Raw genomic sequence first — 26,209 nt, 5'->3', positions numbered from 1 at the left:
AGTAGCGGTGTCTAGGAAGAGCGATAGAATTATGAGTGTTAAGCTAGTGATAGGGGATGAGGTTGTGAATGTCATTAGTGCATATGCACCACAAATAGGATTAGATGTCTCTATAAGACAAGCTTTTTGGGAGGACTTAGAGGAAGTGGTGCAACAGGTTCCTAGGGATGAAAAAATGGTACTGGGGGTGATCTTAATGGACACGTGGGTTCTAGGCGAGATGGGTTTGAGAGTGTTCATGGAGGGTATGGTTTTGGAGATAAGAATGAAGCAGGAAATGATATTTTGGAATTCGCATCAGCCTATGACTTGAGTATTATGAACACATGGTTTATGAAGAGAACATCCCACTTAGTGACTTATCGGAGTGGCGGTAATGCGAGCCAAATTGACTTCTTCTTAGTAATGAGTGCTTGGAGAAAGAGTTATATTGATTATAAGGTGATCCCTGGTGAGAGTACGACAACCCAACATAGAGTAGTGGTGCTTGATTTTCGAAGTAGGAAATGTATAAGACAACAAACACCACAAGTAGAGACTAAGATTAAGTGGTGGAAATTGCAAGGGGAGAATCAACAAAAATTTGTGGATGAGATGACCAAAAAAGATATTTGGACTTGTAATATGGATTTAGATATAGATTCGATATGGACTAAGATGGAGCATAGTATAAGGGAAGTAGCGAAGGAAGTTCTAGGGGAATCTAAAGGTAGCATGCCACCGGGTAAGGACACATCTTGGTGGATAGAAGAAGTACGACAAGCAGTAAAGAGTAAGCGAGAATCCTATAAAATATTGGGGAAATGTAGGAGTGACGAGAACTACAAAAAATACAAAGAGGCTAAAAGGGAAGTAAAGAAGGTCATACGAGATGCTAGAGCAAAGGTGAATCTGGATCTGTATATAAGATTGGATACGAAAGAAGGGGAAAGAGACATATATAGAATTGCTCGGATGAGAGATAGGAAGACGCGAGATCTCGGAAAAGTTAAATGTGTGAAGGATGTGGACCAGAAAGTCCTAGTTGGAGATAAGGATATCAAAGAACGATGGAGGTCTTATTTTGATGACTTATTTAATGGAGATCGCAGACAAGATGTTGGAGATATAAGTATTCATCATGATATGATAAATCATGAATGCCTGCGGAGAATTCAAAAGGGTGAAGTGAAAATGGCATTAAGTAAGATGAAGTTGAAGAAAGTAGTAGGACCTGATGGCATCCCTATTGAGATTTGAAGATGTTTGGGAGAAAGAGGAATCGAATGGTTGACGACGTTCTTCAACAAAATTTGGAGAAACAATAAGATGTCATCAGAATGGAGGAAAAGTATCTTAATCCCTTTGTATAAGAACAAAGGCGATGTCTAAGATTGTGCCAACTATCGGGGAATCAAATTAATGAGTCACACTATAAAACTTTGGGAGCGAGTGATCGAACAAAGGCTAAGGAGGACGGTGAAGATCTCAGAAAACCAATTTGGCTTTATGCCGGAAAGATCAACTATGGAAGCCATCCATCTAATGAGACAATTAATGGAGCACTATCGAAATAAGAAGAAAGACTTGCATATGGTTTTCATTGACTTGGAGAAAGCATATGATAAGGTACCAAGGGAAGTACTTTGGTGGGCCTTGATAAGAAAAGGCATTTCGCGGAAATATATTGACATCATAAAGGACATGTATGAGGAAGCATGCACGAGTGTACGTACTAGTGTTGGAAAGACTGAAGAGTTTCCTATTACGATTGGAGTGCATCAAGGTTCCGCACTAAGCCCATTTCTTTTTTCCATCCTTATGGATGAACTAACAAGTTCACTTCAAGATGGTATACCATGGTGCATGCTGTTTGCAGATGATATTGTGTTGGTTGATGAGACGAAAGAAGGAGTGGAGAGAAAGTTGGAACTTTGGAGACAAACTCTAGAATCTAGAGGCTTTAAGTTGAGCCGAAGTAAGACAGAATATTTGGAGTGTAAGTTTAGCGGCCATAGGAGTAGGGAGGCAGGGACAATCACCCTAGATGGGAGAGTTGTTCAAGCCTCGGATTGCTTCCGGTATTTAGGATCTATTATCCAAACGGATGGAGAAGTAGATGGAGATGTTGCTCATAGGATTAAAGCTGGTTGGTCGAAGTGGAAGAGTGCTACGGGTTTCCTTTGTGACCCCGGCATGCCTAATAGATTGAAGGGAAAATTCTACCGGACGGTAATTAGACCAGCATTGTTATATGGTACGGAGTGTTGGACAGTGAAACACTGCCACATCCATAAGATGTCGGTGGCGGAGATGCGTATGTTGAGATGGATGTGTGGTCATACGAGAAAGGATCGGGTGAGTAATGAAATAATTAGGACAAAAGTAGGGGTCACATCTATTGAGAATAAAATGAGAGAAAACCGACTAAGGTGGTTTGGCCATGTGAGACGTAGAGCGCTCGATGCGCCGGTTAGGAGAACCGAAGAGTGGCAAAAGGATGTAATGGTGAGGGGTAGGGGAAGACCTAAGCAAACTTGGAGGAGGGTGATCGAGAGTGATATGAGTTTACTGGGAATTGAGGAAAATATGGTAGTGGATAGGACGGAGTGGAGGGAGCGAATTTGTGTCGTTGACACGACTTGATTTCACGGTTTTATATGATGGTTCATGTTAGCCGACCCCGAATCATTTCGGGACTAAGGCTTTGTTGTTGTTGTTGAATTTATTTTTCCTTTATTATAATTCACTTTTGAGTTGTTTAAATTATATTATTGTTAAAATATTGATGTTTGCACATTTTTAAAGATATATGTTACAAATGCTCATTTGGAAGTGCCGCAACTTGGCGATTTTTGAATTGAAGCTCCCTTCAATCCAAAGCACATTATCTCGCCTTCGTTTTGTAATCCGTGAGTCAGATCGGATGTTGCACGGTTACTGTAGCAACCACAACAACAAACTGACATTGCAGCGTCTATTTTTGCAAGCACGACCTCCTCCTGCTCCAAACTTCGTTCTGGTTCGATGGCTTCCTCCCCCTCCGAATTGGCTAAAAGTGAACACTGATGGCTCGGCACATGGGGTTCCTGGTGCGGAAGGTGCAGGTGGTATATTCAAGACTCCCCGATGTTTCGTTAGGGTATGCTTTGCCTTTCCTATTGGTTCGGCTACTGCTCACATCGCTGAGTTGCAAGCGATAATGTTTGCTATCGATTTTGCGTGGGAGAAAGGGTGGACTTCCTTATGGGTCGAATCAGACTCTTTGTATGCACTTAATATGCTTCGGCGTCGCTCAGCTGACGTCCCTTGGCGATACTGGCAACAATGGAGACGGTGCTTAGTTCAATGCTCGGATATGCAGGTATTGGTCACACACATCTACCGTGAAGGGAACAGGGCCGCAGATGCGCTGGCCCGATTTGGAGTCATGGATACCACCACGCGATGGTGGCATTCATGTCCTTATTTTGCAGCGAATTCATTTTCAACGATTTATGTAATTTAGCTCACTCTATGTTCAAGTTTCATTCATTTCTCCCTCTGTATTGAACACAATTTTTTCATTTATTTATTCTTTTGGGTTTTGCCGGTCAAGGTTGTGGAGATGCTGACCTAGTCGGGATGCCTGTCTTGCCTCCCATCGTCCCAATTTTCAAAAAAAAAAAAGGTACATGTTACAAATATATATGTTTTTCTATATTAAATAAATTTACATTATTATTTTTAGATAATATAATATATATTTTAATTGAATTTATATGGTAATTTGTTGATTAACAAATAAAAAAATACAAAATATATATCCGATTAATCCCTGACTAATCCCCGATTAATCCTGAAGGCTCTGTCCGTTCGATTAGCGTCTAACGTTTTTTACAACCTTGTATATGGCATATATATTCTCTCATTGTTTTGATTTTTTTTTTCAATAACACCTTATCTCATCCATGTTGAGTGAGAATAACCCGCACTTTGAGTTACCGTAGACCAAAATTTATTAATCTATTAAATTTTTCAATGTCAAACACCATTTGTGAAACTATATTATTTTTGTCTTGAAATAATCAAATAACGAAACTAGACTCGGATACCACTTGTTAGGAATTGAGGATTGGATCAAGTATTGATTAGACAAACTTGATATGCGAAAAGAAAATTACAGGCTAATTCAAAACACATTATTTACGTGGTTTGATCAATTTGTGCCTACTCCTAAAAAGAGGAGAGACATTATTATTGAAGCAATGGAGAACAATTACAAAAGAATTTTATAGAACTTTAAACCTAAGAATTTTTTTAAGAAAATTCTATAACAGAATGGTTTTCCAAAACACTTTACATTGTTTCTACTTTCAATATACACCAATTCTTTTATTAAGAGATTTTCTCTCATTCTCTCTTACATCTTTTCTTCTCACATTTTATTGCATGCATCTTGAATGGTTTTTATAGCTTATGCAAATGAATATTTTGTAAAAAAAAAAAAAAAAAACACTAATGTGAACCAATTTGCATTTTGATACACAACATTTGAGAAATAAAATGGAAGACCCATTTACATTTTTTAACCCATTTACTCAATCTATTACATATCTAGATTATGTTTATGTAACTTTCCCAAAATATCCTTAATATATATATAACACTTAGAATTTTTTTAACCTTTCGTCTTTCACCCTCCCGTCTAACTTCGCAGATTTCGCATATTGCGAAATTTGCAAAGATAATATTTGGTTTATTAGATGATTTCAATTCGCAGATTTCGCAATATGCGAAGTCTGGACGTGTTTTAGCAAAATATGCGATGTGGTATATAACAAAAAAAGGCACAACAACAAGGGATTCCAACATTAAAATCATAACATTATCAAAATTTACAACAAGATTACCACAATAACAATATTAAAATCATAACATTATCAAAATTTACAACAAGATTGTCATAATAAACTCCTAACTAATCATTTCAAAGTTAACATGACGAATTTGGATGGAAATTTCTCCCTGTATTGGAAGTCCATACCTTTTGGGATGAGAAATGGAAGTCCAAACCTTTTGGGATGGATGTTTCACATGGTCCACAACAAGATTGCCACAATAAACTCCTAACAAACCATTTCAAAGTAAATGTGACCAATCTGGATGAGAATTTCTCCCTGTATCAGAAGGAACGACATCTCCTCTATATCCCAGTACATCGCCTTCCTGCGGGATGTTATGTATTCGACCACCTTCAGAAAAATTTAATCGTGTTAGGCAGAAAAAAAAGAAGATTTGACTTTGCCAAATGAGGATTCGCGAAGTATGCGAATATAAATGTGCAAGAAATATGATGATTTTACTTCACGAAATGATGATTTCGCGAAGTCTGCAAGGAGAAATGTGACGCTTTCGCTTCGCGAAATGATGATTACGCGAAGTCTGCGAGAGAAACATCATGAACTTTTCTCTTCGCATACTTTACGTTATCCATTTTCGCGAAGTCAAATCGTCACATTTCAGGCTCTTTCTCCTCGCAGACCTTCGCAAAAACGGATTACGCTAAGTGAATTTCTGAAAAAAACGCAGAGAAAACAATAGATACTTACATTTTTCCCGCCTTTCACTATTAAAATCGACAATAACCATATGATAAACTGGAAAAAACAATGAAAATAACGTAGAATAACGATTTCTTCGATCCGCACAAGAAGAAAGAAACTAAGAGACAAGCAGAAACAGGAAGATGAATAACCATGACGTCGTTTTCTAACAATAGGAAGATGAAGAATCAAGAGATGAAAGAGGAAGAAGAGAAAGACATGGTGAAGAAGAGAAATGGTGCAGATTTCACAAAATATAAAGGAAAGGAGGAAGATCAAAGGTCTAGGGAAGACCAACCGTTCGTGTAACCAGGAAGGGAAAGGGAGAAGATGAAAGAGTAAATGTATTTTGGGAAAGTCACACAAAAATAGTCTAGATGTGTATTAGGTTGAATAAATGGGTTAAATATGTAAATGAATCTCCCATTTGACCCAATTTTATAATTTTCCCGTAAAGAAAGCAATCAACCAAATCATTAATCTGGTTCATTACCAATTGTGGTAGGCACCCCATTTGTGTCTTCATTGATTATTTTTGTATTTTGTTTCACTAATAATAATAATAATAACAACAATATATTATTATTATTAATTTGAAACTAATTGTTAAAATTCAACATTTCTGATTAAAAGATGAGGAGATGCTTCTACCAAAAAAAAAAAAAAAAGATGAGGAGATGAAGTTGGTGAAAAATTATAAAGTGAAAACATTAGAAGAACTCCAGTCAAGAGGGTCACGGAATGGAGCAACGATACTCAAGGAGAACAATGACAATGAAGTACACTAACCCATTGGAAGGTGACCAATTGAACAATTGGATGCACCGGAGGGGTCGGAAGGTGATCCGAAATCGCATTCGAAAAGTAACGGGGAACAAAATTAGATTAGAGTTCGGCAACATGGCTGTTGGAGTCGCCAACCTGCCTAATATTTGTGTCAGGTCGGCCGCCTACCTAGCCTCATTTACTCATTCACAGTTAGATATAGACTTATTAAATCTAAGCTTCATGATGCTTTGAATCTCCACCTTAGGATTCTAATAAGCCTAGATCTAATGGTGAATGAGCAAATTCTACATGCTCATTAAGGTGCATGTGATCAAGACTGTTGTATTTGATACTTTTATCTCATTTCTTCGTTTTTTTATTATGTATTTGTGGTGATGTCTGTCAATCTACAGAAGGTAACTATTAGGTTTAGCTAGAAGCACTTGAACTATTAGGAACTCTCAATTTTGAGAATATTATCTAAATAAAGTTTTTCTAAATGCAATGTTATGATTGTTTTTTCCTAAATGATTAACTTTATTTGTTTTTTTCTGTCTCTTCTCTCTTTTCTTACCATAAAAAGAAAAAAGAATCAGAATATTTGCATTTCATATATAGTATAACATTTTATATTAATACAAGATTCATGTACATAATAATAACCCTATCTCCCATTTCTGTAACTTACCTAGTAGAAGAAGTAAATGCATATACATTTTTCCTTTGGCTGAGTTTCATGAACAACCCCTGCAATACAAATGGGTAAATTATCATTTCTGACACAACAACATGATTTACGGAGAAATCCACCTAGTACGACCCACAATTATCATTTCTGTTTCATATACATCGCGTATTCACATGATATGATTATGACAGGACAACCCGTTTAACTAGGATCACATTTAATGTCGAATCATTTACAAATTACTTTACAAAATAGGTAATGCAATACTTACATTGGTTGTATGTATTGTTGCTCCAGTAGTCATGCTGATTTTTTGATCAGGAACCAGCTCGAAGTTCATCTTTTGCAGAAAGATCGCAAGTGCAACAATGGCTTCCAGTAAAGCAAATTGGTCGCCTACGCATTTACGAGGACCTCCGCTAAAAGGAATGAACCTATCATAACCAATGCACCATTATAGAAATTAGAATCTAACTGATGCTAAGTCGAATACTACTTAGAAGCAAAAAAAAAAAAAAAAAACATTTACTAATTGGCTGAATTCCATGAAAATCACTAATTTTACTAGCATTCCAAAGGGGCGTGGCGAAACGGGGATGGGGATCCAATCCCCATAGGGTGGTAGAGGTTCTCGCCCTGTCCCTGTCTGTGGGGAAATTTTATACCCTTATCCCCACCCGTCGAGAAAATAAATAGGGATTTCTCATCTGTTGGAGCGAATTCACATCGGGGATTAATGGAGACTGATGAACCTCGCCCCGTTTGCAATCCTAATTTTTAGGACGGGAAACAAGTTGGAAATCTAAGAAACAAGAATAAGCATGCACCTGAAATCTGTATTTGTTTCATTTGGAATTGGACCTTCCAAGTCAAATCTTTCCGGGACAAACTCTTCTGCACTTTCCCAGACCTTGTAAAATCATGAGAAAAGAATTAGCACAAGAAGACACTAAGGCAGAAATATTGAAGGAGAAGAACCACAACTCAGAACTAAACAGGTAAAAAAATACATCCATAGCCCTTGAACTACAGTGCTATTAACATTATGACTCCTAAACTTGATTCCTTAACATAAAAATCTTTGAACTTTACATTTCGTATCAATTAAGTCAAAAACAAAAATCCATTAAACAAAAGATTAACGAAAGGAGGATCTAGAAAATTATGGTAAAAATACCTATTTTACCCTCATCATTTCGTTAATCTTTTTCATTTTAAAAGCTTGTAGAAGATAATCTAGAAAATATTCGGAATTTACTGAGTATGTAACTAGATTGATCCACTTCTGAAAATACATTAAATTCTAGGAAACGAGTTCCAATTTTTTTAAATTGCGGTAACATGAGCCTGAACATTCCATACAAGTTTCCGAGAATTTTGATTTCCAAAACAATTCAAAAATGTGAAACGCTTTGAAATTAAAGTTTCCGTGTTTCCGCGCGAAGTAGCCTTAAACTAGTAATACTCCCAATTCTTAACGGAGGAGCTGTTGCTGAACTCATAAGCTTATAAAAGGATTCGCATCAATTATGGAAATAGCAATTACAAGTGCTCAGCATACCTTTGAGGAATGATGTATATTGTAGACAGAAATCATTATATCTTGACCAGCATTAACCTTGTAATTTCCAGGAAGAACATCAGCTTCCTTTGCTCTTCTTAATAACACCTACAAAACCATCAACTAATTCTCATTGTGAATTCAGCTTCGTTTGCTCTCTCTTTCACTTTTTATTATTTAGAATTCAGTTATAATCCATCAACCTGCAAAAGAAGGAAATGAATTTGCAACATACAGGAGGATGTGGGTAGAGCCGCATCGACTCATTTATGCATCGTGTCAAGAATTTTAGATCCTTTATATCTTCATAGCTAGGACGTCTTCCTTCTAATACTCTGTCGACCTCTTCTTGCGCCTTCATCAGTGATGAAGAATCCTGCAAAAGGTTAAGAAATATGAGCTGAAATTTGGAAAGAGAAAAAAGAAAACAGGTATACATATAAGGGCCTAATAACTTCCTAGTCCCTTGTACTTCTCCAGAAAAGTCAACTCCCCTATACTTTAGAAACATTCTATTTACTCCTTCCTTTTGGCTTCTCAGGTGATACGTTTGGAGCCTTGTGCTTTTTGTGCCCGAAGCGCGTCTTTGACAACTCAATCAGATAAAATTTGCAGAGATCCTACATCTAAAGTGTAATAGTGATACTTCCGAGCTACAAAATATGATTTCTCTAACTCAAGGGCAAGTTTCAATATGATTGCCAACAGCCATCTTCCATTGTGAATAGATAGATTACCTTACTTAGAAGATATAATGTCCATGTCAGCACTGAACCAGTTGTCTCATGGCCAGCGACTAACATCGATAACAGGTCATCCCTTAATTGTACGCTTGAAACCTACATATATGAGTAGAATTCATAAACAATTATCTTAGATGGGTAAAGAGACAGAGAGGTACTTCAAATATAACAGCATTTTAGGATTAATTGGATTTTATTCATATTTTTTAATAGCTGAAAGGTATAAATAGACGACAAACACAAGAAAATTTAGAATACTCTTGAAGTACATACTTCCTTACTTAAAAGAAACCATACTCCAAGAGTATTCTAAATATAGAGAGTAGGATGACATCTGTTATATTGAAACAGAATTGTAGACATGCAGTTATAATATCATGTAAATAGACCTAACTCATCCCAAAAGGTCCCCCAAAGAAAGAGGCTTGCCAACCATCTGGAGCGTGAAGCCAATATCCATGAATGACCCAACATTGAATACAACGCTCTCATACCATCTAAATAAAGATCTAATTCACCCCAAAAAATACCTCAAAGGAGGAGGATTGCCTCACATATATGAGGCCATATAGCTCTATAATAAAGCAATGCGTGATATCTAACACATGGTATTAGAGCCTTGGGTTCAATATAAGGTCACCCGTGGATATTTACTTCAGGCTCCAGATGGTTCTGGGCATGAGAGAGATGTGCTAGATATCCACATTGCTTAATTAGAGAGTTATTCTCCTTTGAGGCCCTTTTACGGTGAATTAAGCCTTTGTTTACAGATAATAAATGACAACTTATCAAATTTTATCAGCTATTTTCCCAAACCTGATATGATATACAAAAACCTATTTATCTTATTTATCAACACAAAAAAGATATTAAATCTCTGCAGCAAAGTTTCAAGATTTTAAAAGATAAGCTAAAGCATGAAAATTGCAGATGCAATTATATTGGTAATCATTAAAAAAAAAAGACAGACCTCTTCTCTGCTGGCAAGCAAGAATCGAAGAATGCTCGGATCAGAATCATTTACATATTCCTCGTCATCTATTCTTTCTCCCTCACTCTCCACAATTTCTTTACATTTTGCAATAAGTTCTTCAACTGCATCCCTAATTACTCTAACTGCATTTTCAGCTTTTATTTGTCTAGGAACTATCTTACACAAAGCTTGAATCTGTTTTAAGAACAAGAGAGATGCCCGGTTAGCAAACAGAAAAACATAACTTAAATGGGTACATTACAATCATGACCCCCCAACTTTGTCCTTACTTTCTTTGTGGCCTCAGCTTCAAAATTGGACATTAAAGCCTTGAACTTTACACTTTCCTAACATAAACCGCTGACCAAGTCAAAATGACACATGACAAGCTCAAAATGAAAAGGTTCAAAAATTAAAGTTGTTTAGAACCATGTTTTCAATTTTCCAAAATAACCACATTCGGATCTTTTTCTCTCCTAACCAAACAACTAAATCACCTCAAAACCAAACAAATCAAGAATTAACGTTGCTTAGAATATCATTTCCATCAGCTCTACAATGGAGGTTAACTGGTATTGGAGTGGACATCCTACTCAATAGTAAAAGGGGTCATTATTAGTCAAGTGCACACAAAGTTCATGGGTTTCAATGTCCGGTTTTGAAGTTCAAGACTTATAAAAGAAAGTAAAGGCAAAGTTGAAAGGCCATGGGTGTAAATTACCCGAACTTAAACATACAAGAAAAGGGCATCACACCTTCCAATATGGCAAAAGATCCGTGGAACGAGCCTCTGCTTCTTTTAATGCAGTGTAAACAGCATCAATAACAGGACTATCAGTAGTGAGTGAATCAAAATTATAGTTGAAAACTGAGAGACCAATAACATCAAGAGTCATTTGAGAGAACTTTGCCTCCATGTTAACAGGATTGCCATTTAATGCATCAGCTTGAAGCTTCTCCACCAATCTTTCAGCACAATAGCAAAACACTCTGTCAACCATAACAGACAGATACTTCTTATGAAGAGATGGAACCACAGCCCTCCGCCTCGCCTATATCAAACCTGAATATCATTCTCAAGTAATAAAACAAGGCCACAGCCAATCTACAAATCACTATTTTCAAGTAATTACAGCATTATATTCACCTATTGAAAAATCAAGTTAGCATTCCAACCTATGTTGCACCGAAATGAAAAGCAAACTAATACCGAAACGGAAAAGCAAACTAATACCGAAACGGACACCAGAAAACCATAGTTGTAAGAGATATAGGAAAAAGGAAATATGGGGAAACATGTAATTACTAAAAATGTAGAAGTATATTTATAAATTTTGAATTTTTTGTATATATTAAATAAGAAAAATTGACAAGTTTATATAATAGGAAAGGGAAAAAAAAGGTTTTTTCATTTTGAAAATTTGAAGGAGATGATCTAATTTATGGATTCAATACATGTGACTGACACACGATCATAAAAAGTTTATTAGATCCAATAATGTGTTGTCTCCCTCTAAAAGCACATTGTTAAAAAAACGAGTTTCTAAATTGTAAGAAAATAAGTTTCCAATTTTCTTAAATTACAAAAACGTTGACCTGGAAAGTAAACGTGAAAACTCTTCCAAATCAAGGATTCCGTGCAAAGTAGATTCTAACAGATAAAGAGTCAATTTGAGCCTCCAAGTTTGCTTAGAGTTCATTTGCCAAAATAAACTTTAGGTATTAATTTGATCTTTCCATTTGACATTTTCTTGTGAAATCTTGTTAATATCAGAAATTGAAACCAGTGAATAAATCATCAATCATATATATAATGAACACAGGTCACTTTTAATCAAATTTTAATAAATAAAAAATGTCAAATTATTGATTAAATTCATATACAAAATTCATTTTGTACTAAATTGATCATGCAAGCCAAGTTTAGGGACTAATACGATGATTTACCCGAAATCTAAGCAAAAACAGAGAGCATTCTTACCGTCCAAAGAGGTCCCTCAGCAATGGCGAAACCCGACCCGAACAGAAACTCCGAAACCTCAGCGACGAGACCCTTAGCATACTTCCCGTAATTCCTGAGCACATGCTTAGCAATTGCAGGGTCACTAACCACAACGAAATTTCTCGGGCCAGCAGCAAGCCTATAAACAGGACCATACTCATTCATCCATTTGAACAGAGGAAGAAACAGAGCACCGCCGAGAAGTTCAGACACATCATCAAGCTTAGCACTGGCAATAGGAATGCCGGAATCGTCGTTTTGGCCTAATGTGAGGGTTTTAGTAAGTGAAGTGAGCCAATCTGGGCTGACCCAAGAACTAGGTTTATTGGTATTTGAATTGGGTTTTTTCGGTGTTCCATTGTCTAAGGAGGATTTAATGGAGAGAAAGCGAGATTTCGGAGTCAAAGAGGAGGCGGAGGAGAATGTCGGCTTGAAGAGCGGAGAAGGGAGGAGTGAAACGGCGGTGGATTGACAATATATCGGAGGCATGCTCGGAAAATGAAGTTATCTGTACAGAGAAATGGTGGGAAGAAGGAAGAGTTTGATCAGTTTAACTAATTTCTATTCCACAAATTGCTCCTAAAATTAAGAATGGCGAAGAACTCATGATCTTATCCAATTCAAATACTGAAAAACAGGAAGAAGAAAAAAACTAGAACTTAATTTTTAATGTTACCTGATCGAAGTTTTGCTGGCTTTTTTTCCTCCATTGGGCGGGTTTTCACCATCTCCATGGTTAAAAGCTCGTACAGTGATGTGTGGACTGGAGAAGACTCTCAATCTTAGAGTGAAACGTCGTCGTTATTAGTATATCTTCCGGAGAAAAGTTTTGGATTTTTTTTTTATGTAAACAGCGCCGTTTTTGTTATACCATTCGGGAAATTTTTTGAAATAGCCCATGTTTCCCACCCACCTTTTCAATTACCGAAACCGAATAAAATTAGTAATGGAATATTATTAAGTTGATTTTTTTTAATTTGATTCTCTTACTAACCGAAATATATAAATTATAATTTGATTATTTTAAATTTATAAAATATTATGCAATAAAATAAATTTTATTTATTTATAAAAAAATATTACTATATTTTTTTTATAAAATTTGTATTTTATTGAAATTAAAAATTAATTTGGTATTTTTAAAATTAAATGCACTTATATATATTTATATATACATTTTGATTTAGAGAATATGGAGTGAGATTACAATTTTTTTTATATATATTTCGGTTCGGTTTCGATTAAACTAATATTTTTTACGGAATAACTGAATTGGTAATCGATTATTAAACTAATTCTAAATGAAAATCGAATCGAACTAAAAAATAAATATAACTAAACCAAATTGAGATTCAATTCGGTTCGATTATCAGGTAACGATTATTTTACTTAGTATTATTGATGGGTACCATTTAGACTATGTCCAATTGGTGTTATGCTTTTTATATATACTATTTGTAACAAGTGTCAATTTTTTTTTTTATTGAAAACACACTTGCACTAATAGAGAAAATCACAATCAGTTTGAGTACAAGTTAAAACAGACGTATGAAAATTCTCAATAAGAATTTCTTCATATGAAAGCGAAATAGTACATGCAGCCAAGTTATGTGTAACTATATTCGATTGACGCTTTTTATGAATAAAATCAAAAAGTGAGAATGACTTTATATCTTACAGGATATCAGTAACAATCACTCCTCTTTTTTCTTCTTTCTTCATCATCCGGCTCATAGATACTTACTGGTTCTTTCCGGGGGTTAAGTTGTTCATCATATACTGTTTCTTCATTGTTTGTTTCTTCGGGGTCAAAATAACCCAAATATCTTCATCATATTTCGTTTCTTCCGGAACATAAAACGAATTCGAGCTAATATCATCTAAACCAGGGTTATGTGTGAGGTTGAAATCAGTGATCTTTTCGTTGCCTGGCCGATGAGTTTCAACTTCAACGGTTGTGTCCACTTCAGCGGTTGTGTCCAAATGAATATCTCTATCTATAGATTAGGGAGTTCAAATTTTGTAAATGGCTAACGAAACACTTTGTACATACTAGCAGACAATCGACTTTTTTTTTTAATAAAATTTCGAAGACTCATCATAAATTAAACCAAATGAATATCTTTATTTATAGATTAGGGAGTTCAAATTTTGTAATGGTAATATTAAAAGTAAACATATATGTAATTGTAACATAATTAAATCGGTAGTGATATTGTGCAATATGTGTCACCTTCTAGAACCTCCCTGAATGATCTGAAATGGGAGTAATAGATGGTCAAAGAAAGACCAGCGCCCAACGAATCCACTCTAATACTTAAGTTAACAAAGATTGAAGAGAGATTGAAATTAAGAATATTGGTAACTATGATGTTTACATAGCTATTGTGTATTACCCACCTTATCTCTATATAATAGCTACCAGGGTAGCTGCCATAATACTGAGAACGTGTCTTACTGATTCACTAGACATGTGTCGACCTCCAGTTGGTTCTGCAACCTTCACATTATAGTGACATCAGGTGGTGCACCCTGACTTGTAGCAAGCATGCTGCCAAATGTCATTGTTTCATTAGGCTTAAGGTCTTCAGACCGTTATGGTCTCAGGCGACGTGCTTTGTCATGTACCAACCATCCTTTGCGTAACGATTTCTCATGATCCAACTGTTGAAACACCTTTCCACAAGATTTTGATTTGATAAAATCATCCATGATTAAGAGGCAATTAAATTTAAATGCTTTGATTTAATTGTACTAATGTATTTGTTCAATATTGAGTGCAAGAATATATATATAAAGTAAAGACAGGACAAAAGTCAGCACAAGCAAAGCTGAGCAAAACGGAAACTCAATGTAAGCGGAGTGGAGTAGAACTCAAAAGCAAAACGAAGCTGACTAAAGTTAAAGATTTCTTCAGAAGCGGTTAAACAGAACGGAGCTAACCAAGAATGAACTCAGCTTTGAAGTTGAACATCCGAAGATTACGAAAGGAGCTAAATGACAGTCAGGACAGCATGAAGGATCCGTTCACTAAAGGACAAAGTCTGCCAATCTTCTGCACCAATAATTGGAACCTCGAAGATACACAAAAGACTAATTCCAAGAGACATGGGTCATTGGATTATTGGTAAAAGACAACTGGCACAAAAAGACAAGCCAGACGCAAGAAGACAAACCTGACGCCTGAAGAAAACAGAGAAAGGGAATGGAGGAACAGTCTGAAGCTGACCAAAAGATGTTCCCCAAAAGAGCCGTTTTGGTGTTAACGGTAACAACAATTCAAACGATCCAAATCTGCAATTTCCTTCTATAAAAGGACAATGAAGAACCTTGGATCATTACTGAAGCATCAAGAGAAAAATACAAAGAGAGAAAATCTTGAAAGCACTCAAATACAAAAAGATCTTACACCAATTTTTCTATTCTCTGTGTAAATCCTAGATTGATTGTTGTGTAATCATCTAAAGTGTTCTTTAGTATAAAAAGAACAAGTTTCGTGATCAATAGGAATATTGAGAGTGTTAAGCTGAGTGCCTGGTTGTAAGCATTCAGTGGTAGAGAAATCTAGGTGCTGGGTTGTAGCACTTAGTAGGAGTTGAGTAGACGAATAGAGAAAGGTACTCTTGCATATTCAACTGCCTTGTAATTGGTTTGTGCTCTACCGTTAAAGAGCTCAGTATTGGATTCAAAAAGCCCGGAGGACTCTGGGGACTGGACGTAGGCAGAGAGGCCGAACCAGGATAAGTGATACTGAGTAATCTCTGAACTCTCTCTTATATTGTATGTGTTGTTTGCTATATTTACTCAGCATATAAATTGCCTAAGCTGACCTTGAGTAAATAAGTGGTGCTGAGTTAGAAGCTGACCTCCAAGAGTGTCAATTCTTAACTCACAAGAAAACAACTTTAGTCAACATCTGACTAAAGTTGTCTTGAAATATATCTCACCAAGCTGACCAAAAGCTGAGTTAATAAACTCTCAAAATAACTTCCAGTCAGCTTAATTAAAACGCGAAAAAGTTATATTAGTTCCTAACCCCCCCCTTGGAACTAATTACCAGGGACCAACAAGTGGTATCAGAGCCTAAGCTCACTACTCAAAGATTTGACAATCTTGAGCTGATCCCTAAAAATGGGTGAGAATAGCACTCGGTTCCTTCCAGGAAACCAAACAACACAGATACTCCCTGAGGGACTATCAATCACTAGACCTCCCCTATTCTTTGGGTCAAATTATACATTCTGGAAGAATAGGATGAAAAACTTTATTCAAGCCACAAACATGAGTGCATGGCTTGCAATTGTTCAAGGTCCACATGTGCCATACAAAACTGTTAACGATGAGAAAATTGTTAAAAGTGAGGCTGAGTGGACAGAGGATGACCTCAGAAAATTACAAAATAATGCTTCGGCTATAAACATGCTTCACTGTGCGTTAGATGCTGCAGAATACAATAAGATTTCAGGTTGCGAGTCAGCACAAGTGATTTGGAAGAAGCTTGAAGTAACCTATGAAGGCACAAGCAAAGTTAAGGAGTCTAAAGTCAATCAACATATGAGACTCTACGAGCTGTTTGAGATGAATGAGAATGAAGACATCTCAGAAATGAACGCAAGGTTCACAAATATTATAAACGAGCTAAAAAGGCTTGGAAAGAACTTCACTGAAGAGGAACAGGTGAAGAAAATTCTAAGAAGTCTGCCTAAGAGTTGGCAAGCAAAGAAAACAGCCGTAGAAGAAGCTCAAGACTTGACTACCTATAAATATGATGAGCTGATCGGATCCCTGCTGACCCATGAAATCTCTATGAAAAACTTTGAAGCTAAAGAGAAAGAAAAATCAGAAGATAAGAAACAAAAGTCACTTGTCATGAAAGCTGACTCGACTGAAGCTGAGTCAACTGATGATGAGGAAATAGCCATGTTCACCAGAAAGATGAAGAAGCTGTTCAGAAGGAATGATAGAAACGGCAAAAGGTCATTTAGAAGAAGTGACAAGTATAAAGCCAAGTCAAGTGACAAGTACAAGAAGGACAGCTCGAAGTCTGTCACGTGCTTTGAGTGTCATCAAACTGGGCACATCAAGTCAAGCTGTCCCAACCTCAAAAAGGAGAAGAAGGGAAGCAAAAAGGCTATGGTAGCCACATGGAGTGACAGTGATGTGTCAACATCATCCGAAGCTGAGCAAAATGAAATAGCCAACATATGTTTCATGGCAGATGATGGAGCTGACCAATCCCAATCTGAGCAAGCTGACCTCTCTGAAGATTCCGAGCAGGAGGAAAACAACAATGAGGTAACATCCTTACTTTTGCTTAGAAATGAAATGGTAAATGCCCTAAGTGACTTATATACACTAACTAAGAAGTGTAACAAAAATATTAAGGCACTCAACAGGTGCTGTGATGAGATTGAAGAGGTCAAACTGAGTGACCTCCGATATCTTCTCTAGGACAACTCTGACTTGCATACCAACATGCAAATCTTACATAAGTTTGTCACGGAGGTTCAATCTGAGTCAAAGAAACTTAGAAAGGATATCACAATGTTACAGAGTCAAGGGAAGGGCTCATATAGAAATAAACCCCATGCTGAGTACGCAAATACTAGTCAGCATAAGCAATTTACTCAATGTGAGTGTTGTGGAAAAAGGGGACACACAAAGGATGTGTGTTGGCATAACAAGCGGATTGTCCAATGTGACTTCTGCGGAAGAAAAGGGCATACCACAAAAGTATGTTGGCATGCCCAACACAATAATGCTGACCATACTCAGTTCAACCCACAAATGGTACCGTTTTGTGATTTCTGTGGTAAGCCAGGGCACACCATAAAAGTATGCCGTCACAAGTTAAAATATGATTTTGCACCTGTTTATACTAATAAGAAAGGACCCAAAAGGAATTGGGTACCTAAAAATGAATAGTTTAAACTGCAGGTCAGCTTGACATGCGTGGAGAAGTCAAAACTATGGTATATAGACAGCGCATGCTCAAGGCATATGACAGGTGATGAAACTCAGTTCATCACACTAGAGCTTAAACGAGGTGGAAGTGTAAGCTTTGGAGACAACAAGAAGGGTAAGATAGTTGGCTCAGGTACTATCGGAGGTAACCCAACTATTGAGTCTGTCTCCTTAGTTAAAGGTCTCAAATACAATCTGCTGAGTGTAGCTCAGCTTTGCAAGAGCGGCAGAAAGGTTGTATTTGATGATACTAAGTGTCAAATACTCGAGGGAAATACAAATGAATTGATTCTAACTGCCCCTCGTGTAGAAAATGTATACATGTTAAACCTAGAAAAACAGTTTTCTAAAAACATATGCTTGGTGTCTAAAGAGGACAACTCCTGGCTATGGCATAGAAGACTTGGGCATGTCAGCATGGACCTTCTTGCCAAATTAGCTAGAAAGCAATTAGTTGAGGGATTACCCAAATTAAAGTTTGAAAAAGATCAACTGTGTAAAGCTTGTCAGCAAGGCAAACAAACTAAAAAGTCATTTCATAGCAAAAATATTGTCTCAACCAAAAGACCATTGGAATTACTACACTTGGATCTTTTCGGACCTATCCAGCCACTCAGCTTGGGAGGTAAGAAATTTTCCTTGGTTATTGTAGATGATTTCTCTCGGTACACTTGGATCATCTTGCTGAGCAGCAAGGATGAAACTTTTGAGATGTTTACCACACTGATTAAAAAGCTTGAAAATGACAAAGACCTAAGAGTAGCTCACATTAGAAGCGACAATGGTGGAGAATTCAAAAACCAACAGTTTGATGAATTCTGTGAAACCAGTGGTATTGACCACAACTTCTCTGCTCCTAGAACACCTCAACAAAATGGGGTCGTTGAAAGGAAAAATAGAACTATTGTCGAAATAGCTAGGACAATGCTGAGTGAAAATAGGCTTCCAAAGTACTTCTAGGGTGAAGCTGTTCACACGGCATGTTACATACTGAATAGGGCTCTAGTTAGACCTATACTTAAGAAAACCCCATATGAGCTTTGGAAAGGACGAAAGCCCAACATTGGATACTTTCGTGCCTTTGGGTGTAAATGCTTTATACTCAATACAAAAGACAACCTTGCTAAATTTGATGCTAAAGCTGACGAGGCGATCTTTTTAGGGTACTCAACAAACAGTAAAGCATATAGAGTATTTAACAAAAGAACTCAGGTTGTAGAAGAGTCTGTGCATGTTGAGTTCGATGAAACTGACCCTACAGGTAAGCCAGCTCAGCCTGAAGAAGATGTACCAAGCTCAGCTTCCGCTGATCAACCAGAAGCCTCTGTGTCATCTATACAGGAGCTGACCCAAGGTAAGCAAGAAATTGAAATATCATTTGCTGACCAATCTATTCCTGTGGAGATTGTAGAAACACCTCTTCCAAACGACTCAACATTGTCCAAGGAAATAAATATCCCAAGAGGACATACAGAACATGCCATTCTTGATGCTGCCAACAACAAGTTGATGACCAGAGATCAGCTTAGAAAATACCGTAGCAATGTTGCCTTCGTCTCAATGCTTGAGCCAAAGAATTTTGCTGATGCTGAGCAAGATGAATATTGGATAAATGCCATGCAAGAAGAACTTGATCAATTCACCAGAAATGAGGTATGGGATCTAGTACCTAGACCTAGGAATCAAAAGCCCATAGGAACCAAGTGGGTCTTTAGAAATAAACTAGATGAGCATGGAAATGTGATTAGAAACAAAGCTCGACTTGTAGCCCAAGGCTATAGTCAGCACGAAGGTATAGACTATGGAGAAACATTTGCACCTGTTGCTAGGCTAGAAGCTATACGTATATTGTGTGCCTATGCTAGTTTCATGAATTTTAAACTATACCAAATGGATGTGAAAAGTGCATTTCTTAATGGCCTTATAAACGAAGAGGTATATGTTAATCAACCTCCTGGGTTTGAAGACTCAAAGTTTCCAAACCACGTTTATAAACTCAAAAAGGCCTTATATGGCCTGAAAAAAGCTCCAAGAGCTTGGTATGAGAGGTTGACCAATTTCCTGCTGACCAGGAACTATGTCAGAGGAAAAGCTGACACAACCTTGTTTATTAAGAAAAAGGGTAAACATACCCTACTTGCACAGATATACGTAGATGATATAATATTTGGTGCTACTAACGAGTCCTTGTGCAAAGAATTTAGCCAACAGATGCAAACTGAGTTTGAAATGTCAATGATGGGTGAACTCAACTTCTTCCTTGGACTTCAAATCAAGCAAGGTAAGAATGGCATCTTTATAAGTCAGTCTAAGTACACCAAGGAAATGTTAAAGAAATTCAGCATGGTAGATTGCAAACCAATATCAACCCCCATGGGTACTGATACTGTCCTATGCAAGGATGAGAAGAGTAAGTCAGTTGATAGTAAACTCTATCGAGGTATGATAGGTTCTTTACTCTATCTCACTGCTAGTAGACCGGATATTCAATACTCAGTATGCTATTGTGCTAGATATCAAGCTGACCCCAGGGAATCTCATCTAACTGCTGTGAAAAGAATTTTTAGATACTTGCAAAGCTCAGTTGATGCAGGTCTATGGTATCCAACCTCAAATGACTTCACACTCATTGGATATACTGATGCTGACTATGGACGAGATAAGCTAGAACGGAAGAGTACTTCGGGAGGATGTCATTTCCTTGGAAGCTGTCTAGTATCTTGGTTCAGCAAGAAGCAATCATCTGTAGCTCTGTCTACAACTGAAGCTGAGTACGTGGCTGCTGGAAGCTGTGTTGCACAAGTCCTATGGATAAAGCAACAGCTTGAGGATTATGGAGTCAAAACAAAGACAATAGAGATCAAATGCGACAACAAAAGTGCCATTGATCTATCTAAGAATCCAGTCCAACACAGCAGGATGAAGCATGTTAGTATAAGGCATCACTTCATTAGAGACCATGTACTAAAAGATGAGATCAAGCTGACCTATGTGCCAACAAATGATCAGCTTGCAGATATCTTCACTAAGCCCTTAGCACGAGAATAATTCAATATACTGAGGGAAGCCATTGGTATGTCAAATCCACTCTAAATAATTCTGTATGATTGAATGACTGCTATACTGAGTGGAAATTTGAATGAATGTGCAAATGTCATGCTAAGTAAATTAACAATAAATATCTACTCTCTATTAAGTTTAAAAATAGAAAAATAACCTCATGCTAAATAGACATAAACATTGAGTGGTTATACTGAGTAGATACAAATGTTGAGTAAATATCCTATGCTGAGTAGATAGACATATTGAGTCTTCATCTTATGCTGAGTAGAAGCACATACTGAGTGCTCAAACGTATGCTGAGTTATTTAGAGATAGACAAAACATGGGCACTCAACATCACGAATGCTTCGAATTCTAGAAAAATCAAAAAGACGCACATTAATGGCAAATCCCATGCGCCGAAGATGTCATAAATGATAGAATCTTTGTCGGTTGAACGTCCCTAGGTAAAATGGCTAGTTAATGAATAAGGGCCGCCGTAAATCTATATAAAAAGTGGAAGAATCCCCACTCTTCACTCTTTACGCTTGTAATCTCCTGCAATCGAACTTCTCTCTCTCCTTAAAACCTCAAAACCTTCAACAATGGCTTTCGGTAAAGACAAAACCCCTAAAACTCAAACCTCAAACAAACCCACTCAGGCTGACCACGTGGGTCCTTCGACGCAAATAGAAAGGAAAATGATCAAAGTACAAAAAAGGTCAACAATCTGGAGGTTCTGAAATGCAGATGGTTCTCTCCAGGATTCGTCACCTCTGAGAAGCCCTTTTGTGACTAGATCGAGAAGAACAAGTGGACTGGTCTCTTCTCTCTCTCGGGAACAACCTACCCTAGGTTAGTACGGGAATTCTACTCAAATCTATATGTTGATGAAGATGACTCTGATTATTTGGAGACCACGGTTAAAGGTCAGAAAATCATTGTCACCCCTGCATATCTAGCCACCTTACTAGATTTACCAGACGAAGGAATTGAGTTTAGAACAACAAAGGAGAAAGTTCCAAAAGACACGGCTGAGAAGCTCAAGGGGTTCTGTAAACCCAAGGATCATAAGGGTGAAATACCCAGCACCTGTATGGGTAAAGAACAAAAGATGGTCCACTACATGCTGACCAACTTTATCTTCCCCAAACTCAGCTCAGCTTCATCTGCCTCCAACTTCGAGCAGTTCTTCATCTGGAACATGCTGACCTACACTCCACTCAACTTTTCCGTCTTCCTAGTTGGAGCTCTTCAACGAGGTGGTAAGAAACTCCGCTTGGGATCTCTAATCACAAAAATTCTCGAAGACAAGCAGATCGAGACGAAAAATGAAACAAGTAGCTTGGGGAGTGAAATCACTGCAGTTCTGCTGGATGGACTGTTATACAATCAACCCTTGAAAGGATATGAAGGAGCTGGAGATGCTGAGGAAGATGAAGAAGCTGAGCAACCAAATGCTGAGCTTGAACATGAACCTGAAAAAGAAGTGGAGACTCATACTGAGTCTCCTAGATAGCTCAGCCTGAGCAGAAGAAGAAGAAGAGGAAGGCTCTTGAAACCTGCTCTAAAGACATCCATGCTGTCCCCAAAAAGGTGAGACTTGTGTCTCAGGAAAAAGCTAAAGCTGACAAGGCTAAAGAGCAAGCTGAGTTAGCAGAGAAGAGAAAAAGGCAAGAAGAGCCTCAAGATGAAGAGGAAACCCCTGAATCCCCTTTGATGAAAAGGAAGAAGGTTAACACCTTACAAATAGTTAAAACTGCACCACTCGATGAGGCTATCTCTACAGGTCATGGAACTAACCTAGACGAAGCAGCTGAGAAAGGAACTGAGCAACAAGCTGTAGATGAAACTCATGCTGAGGAAGAAGTTAATACTGAGCAGGAAGAACATACCAATGTTGAGAAATCTCAGGATGATGCTGAGCAGGGAAAAAGAGAAAGTAATGATGTTGAGGGTCATATTGAGCAACTTGTAGAAGAGGAGACAGTTGCTACTGAGTCCAGCGACGAAATTCAAGCTGACCCTTCATCCCCAAAAGCTCCGACACGACGAAGACTTAAGAAGAAGGCGCAAAAGCAAATTGATCTTATGGACGACTTTTCTATTGATGAGCTTGAAACCGATCTCTCCACAATCCAGTTCCAGTACTTCTCGAATGAGACCGAGTCACCATCAGAAAATCCTGTAGAAAAACAAGCCTCTGTTACTCAGGATGAGGAACAAGCCAAACACCCTGAAGATCCAATCCAAGCTGCTCCAGGTAGCACACCTCCTGTTTCAACTTCACCTCTCCAAGCTGAGCAGATTAACTTGTCTAATCAAACTCCACCTTCAACCCAACATATTGATGACTCAGCTCCAGAAATCCATCAAAGTCCAGTTACCAATCAAGGTACTCAATCTGGCAAAGAACCACCTCCTCCACCACCATCAAGCTCAATACCAGCCTCTGAGCCTAATGCTGATCAATTTGCATACTTGAATGCTACTGAGTCAGGACGCCGTGTCATTGCTTCTGCTCAGTCCTTGCTTCAAGATTTAACCACTCCTCAAGCTGATGCACACCAATCCACTCAAGCTGAGTCCTCTCAACTATCAGGTATTACTCAGCTTCTAAATGAACTCCGAGGCCTTAAGGATCTGGTCAGTGTTATTACTGCGGTTCAAACTCAGCAACCAAATCAAGGCCATATAGCCAAACTGACTGAAATGATGCTGAAAATGGCAACCCATATGAATTCGCTTGAAGGCAAAATTCATCAACTGTCAGAAGTCAATCCAGGGTATGCCACTTCCACTGAGCTTCAAAGCTATTTTGCTAGGCTATCAGCGGAACTGACCACCTCTAGCACAACTGCTAATCCTGAGTCTGCTACCTCTGCTGAGTTGCAAGACTGCTTCATCAAGCTAAATGCTGAGCTGACCAAATCGAGTACACCCGGCAATGCTGAGTTTGCCACCTCTACCGAACTTCAACAATGCTTCACCCAGCTTAATGCTGAGCTGAACAGTACACGTGACTTAGTATCCTCCTCTTCTCAGTGTACTATTGACCAACTAAGTGAAGCTGTCAGACTCCTCAACATAGACAGAGCACAGATGGATGTTGATCCAGTCTCCAACAGTGAACTCATGAGTTTTTCACAAGCTATAATGAAGGCAATGCGCATCAACAATTCCCAACGGATGTTTTATGATTCTGCCTTGCTCAAAATGTACCATCAATCGTTTGGTCAGCTCACCGCCTCGCTCACCTGGCTCAGCAAATCCCATGAATGCCTCCTTAGCATGATCAGCAGCTCCCTTCGGGTTCCTAGGCATGTCCAGGACGATAGTGTACCAGTAATTGATGGCTTGGGTGAAAGCACTAAGAAGCTTCAGCGCTACTCCCATTATCTCTCATCCGCAGCTCGAAATGAAACCTTCCTCTACAAACCCGATGATGGCAAAACGGGGGAGACAAGTCAAAAAGGAACTCAGCCTGCAGGTAATACTTCAGGGAATAAAGAGAAAGGCAAAGGAATTGCTCAAGATGATCACTCGGCTCAGAAAAAGAAGAAGTAGAACTAGATATAGTCTAGTGAATGTTGTTTGTTTAGAACTTGCATAGAAACATTTATATGTTCTGCCTTATTGGTTAGCTTTATCTTTTCTTAAAAAATCTATGGCAAGTACAATTTCCTCAAACTGGTCGATCAAATTGAACAAACAAATTAAGAAGTAAAGAATACTCAGTTATAATAACACCTAGGTAATAAACTGAGTAAAAACATACTTAAATGATCAGATCTTGAAAAATCCAACATTTAACTAAATCAGCATACACAAGTGTCTTAAAACTAATCAAACATTGGAAAGTTTAGAATTAAGTTAAGACAACATATGCACCCCTTACGGGGGAGTCATTTCAAAAATATCAATCATGGGGTAACTTATAACTGAGTTCTATAATTACGTATTTTGCCAACATCAAAATGGGGGAGTTTGTTGAAACACCTTTCCACAAGATTTTGATTTGACAAAATCATCCATGATTATGAGGCAATTAAATTTAAATGCTTTGATTTAATTGTACTAATGTGTTTGTTCAATATTGAGTGCAAGAATATATATATAAAGTAAAGACAGGACAAAAGTCAGCACAAGCAAAGCTGAGCAAAACGGAAACTCAATGTAAGCGGAGTGGAGTAGAACTCAGAAGCAAAACGAAGCTGACTAAAGTTAAAGATTTCTTCAGAAGCGGTTAAACAGAACGGAGCTAACCAAGAATGAACTTAGCTTTGAAGTTGAACATCCGAAGATTACGAAAGAAGCTAAATGACAGTCAGGACAGCATGAAGGATCCGTTCACTAAAGGACAAAGTCTGCCAATCTTCTGCACCAATAATTGGAACCTCGAAGATACACAAAAGACTAATTCCAAGAGACATAGGTCATTGGATTATTGGTAAATGACAACTGGCACAAAAAGACAAGCCAGACGCAAGAAGACAAACCTGACGCCTGAAGAAAACAGAGAAAGGGAATGGAGGAACAGTCTGAAGCTGACCAGAAGATGTTCCCCAAAAGAGCCGTTTTGGTGTTAACGGTAACAACAATTCAAACGATCCAAATCTGCAATTTCCTTCTATAAAAGGACAATGAAGAACCTTGGATCATTACTGAAGCATCAAGAGAAAAATACAAAGAGAGAAAATCTTGAAAGCACTCAAATACAAAAAGATCTTACACCAATTTTTCTATTCTCTGTGTAAATGGTAGATTGATTGTTGTGTAATCATCTAAAGTGTTCTTTAGTATAAAAAGAACAAGTTTCGTGATCAATAGGAATATTGAGAGTGTTAAGCTGAGTGCCTGGTTGTAAGCATTCAGTGGTAGAGAAATCTAGGTGCTGGGTTGTA

At 37.7% G+C, this 26,209-nt stretch overlaps 1 protein-coding gene across 3 annotated transcripts; it reads right to left on the bottom strand.

Moving 5' to 3' along the window:
* Positions 1 to 4,807: 4,807 nt before the first annotated feature.
* Positions 4,808 to 13,102, bottom strand: LOC136209681 (carotene epsilon-monooxygenase, chloroplastic). 3 transcript variants are annotated; one of them, XM_066001230.1, is made up of 11 exons: positions 12,976 to 13,102; positions 12,279 to 12,807; positions 11,053 to 11,349; positions 10,295 to 10,492; positions 9,319 to 9,420; positions 8,817 to 8,957; positions 8,582 to 8,689; positions 7,848 to 7,930; positions 7,292 to 7,454; positions 7,021 to 7,079; positions 4,808 to 5,213 (listed from the first exon to the last, which is right to left on the bottom strand). In XM_066001230.1, the coding sequence occupies exons 2-11, from the start codon at positions 12,786 to 12,788 to the stop codon at positions 5,198 to 5,200; spliced, it is 1,677 nt and encodes a 558-aa protein (XP_065857302.1). In that variant the 5' UTR covers positions 12,789 to 12,807; positions 12,976 to 13,102; the 3' UTR covers positions 4,808 to 5,197. The 3 variants fall into 3 exon arrangements, with proteins under 3 accessions (XP_065857302.1, XP_065857301.1, XP_065857299.1); XM_066001229.1 differs by having other exon boundaries at positions 12,279 to 12,878; positions 12,976 to 13,097; XM_066001227.1 differs by lacking the exon at positions 12,976 to 13,102 and having other exon boundaries at positions 12,279 to 12,969.
* Positions 13,103 to 26,209: the final 13,107 nt, after the last annotated feature.

Source organism: Euphorbia lathyris, chromosome 10, assembly GCF_963576675.1.
Source record: "Euphorbia lathyris chromosome 10, ddEupLath1.1, whole genome shotgun sequence".
Taxonomy (NCBI): Eukaryota; Viridiplantae; Streptophyta; class Magnoliopsida; order Malpighiales; family Euphorbiaceae; genus Euphorbia; species Euphorbia lathyris.
This window is presented reverse-complemented; position numbering and strand designations above follow the sequence as displayed.

Excerpts from the sequence above, each read along its gene's own strand:
- LOC136209681 (XM_066001230.1), bottom strand. The coding sequence starts at position 12,788 with ATGCCTCCGATATATTGTCAATCCACCGCCGTTTCACTCCTCCCTTCT. Across the intron at positions 11,350-12,278 it reads CTGAGGGACCTCTTTGGACG|GCGAGGCGGAGGGCTGTGGT; the intron begins GTAAGAATGCTC and ends GGTTTGATATAG. Across the intron at positions 8,958-9,318 it reads CATTATATCTTCTAAGTAAG|GATTCTTCATCACTGATGAA; the intron begins GTAATCTATCTA and ends AACCTTTTGCAG.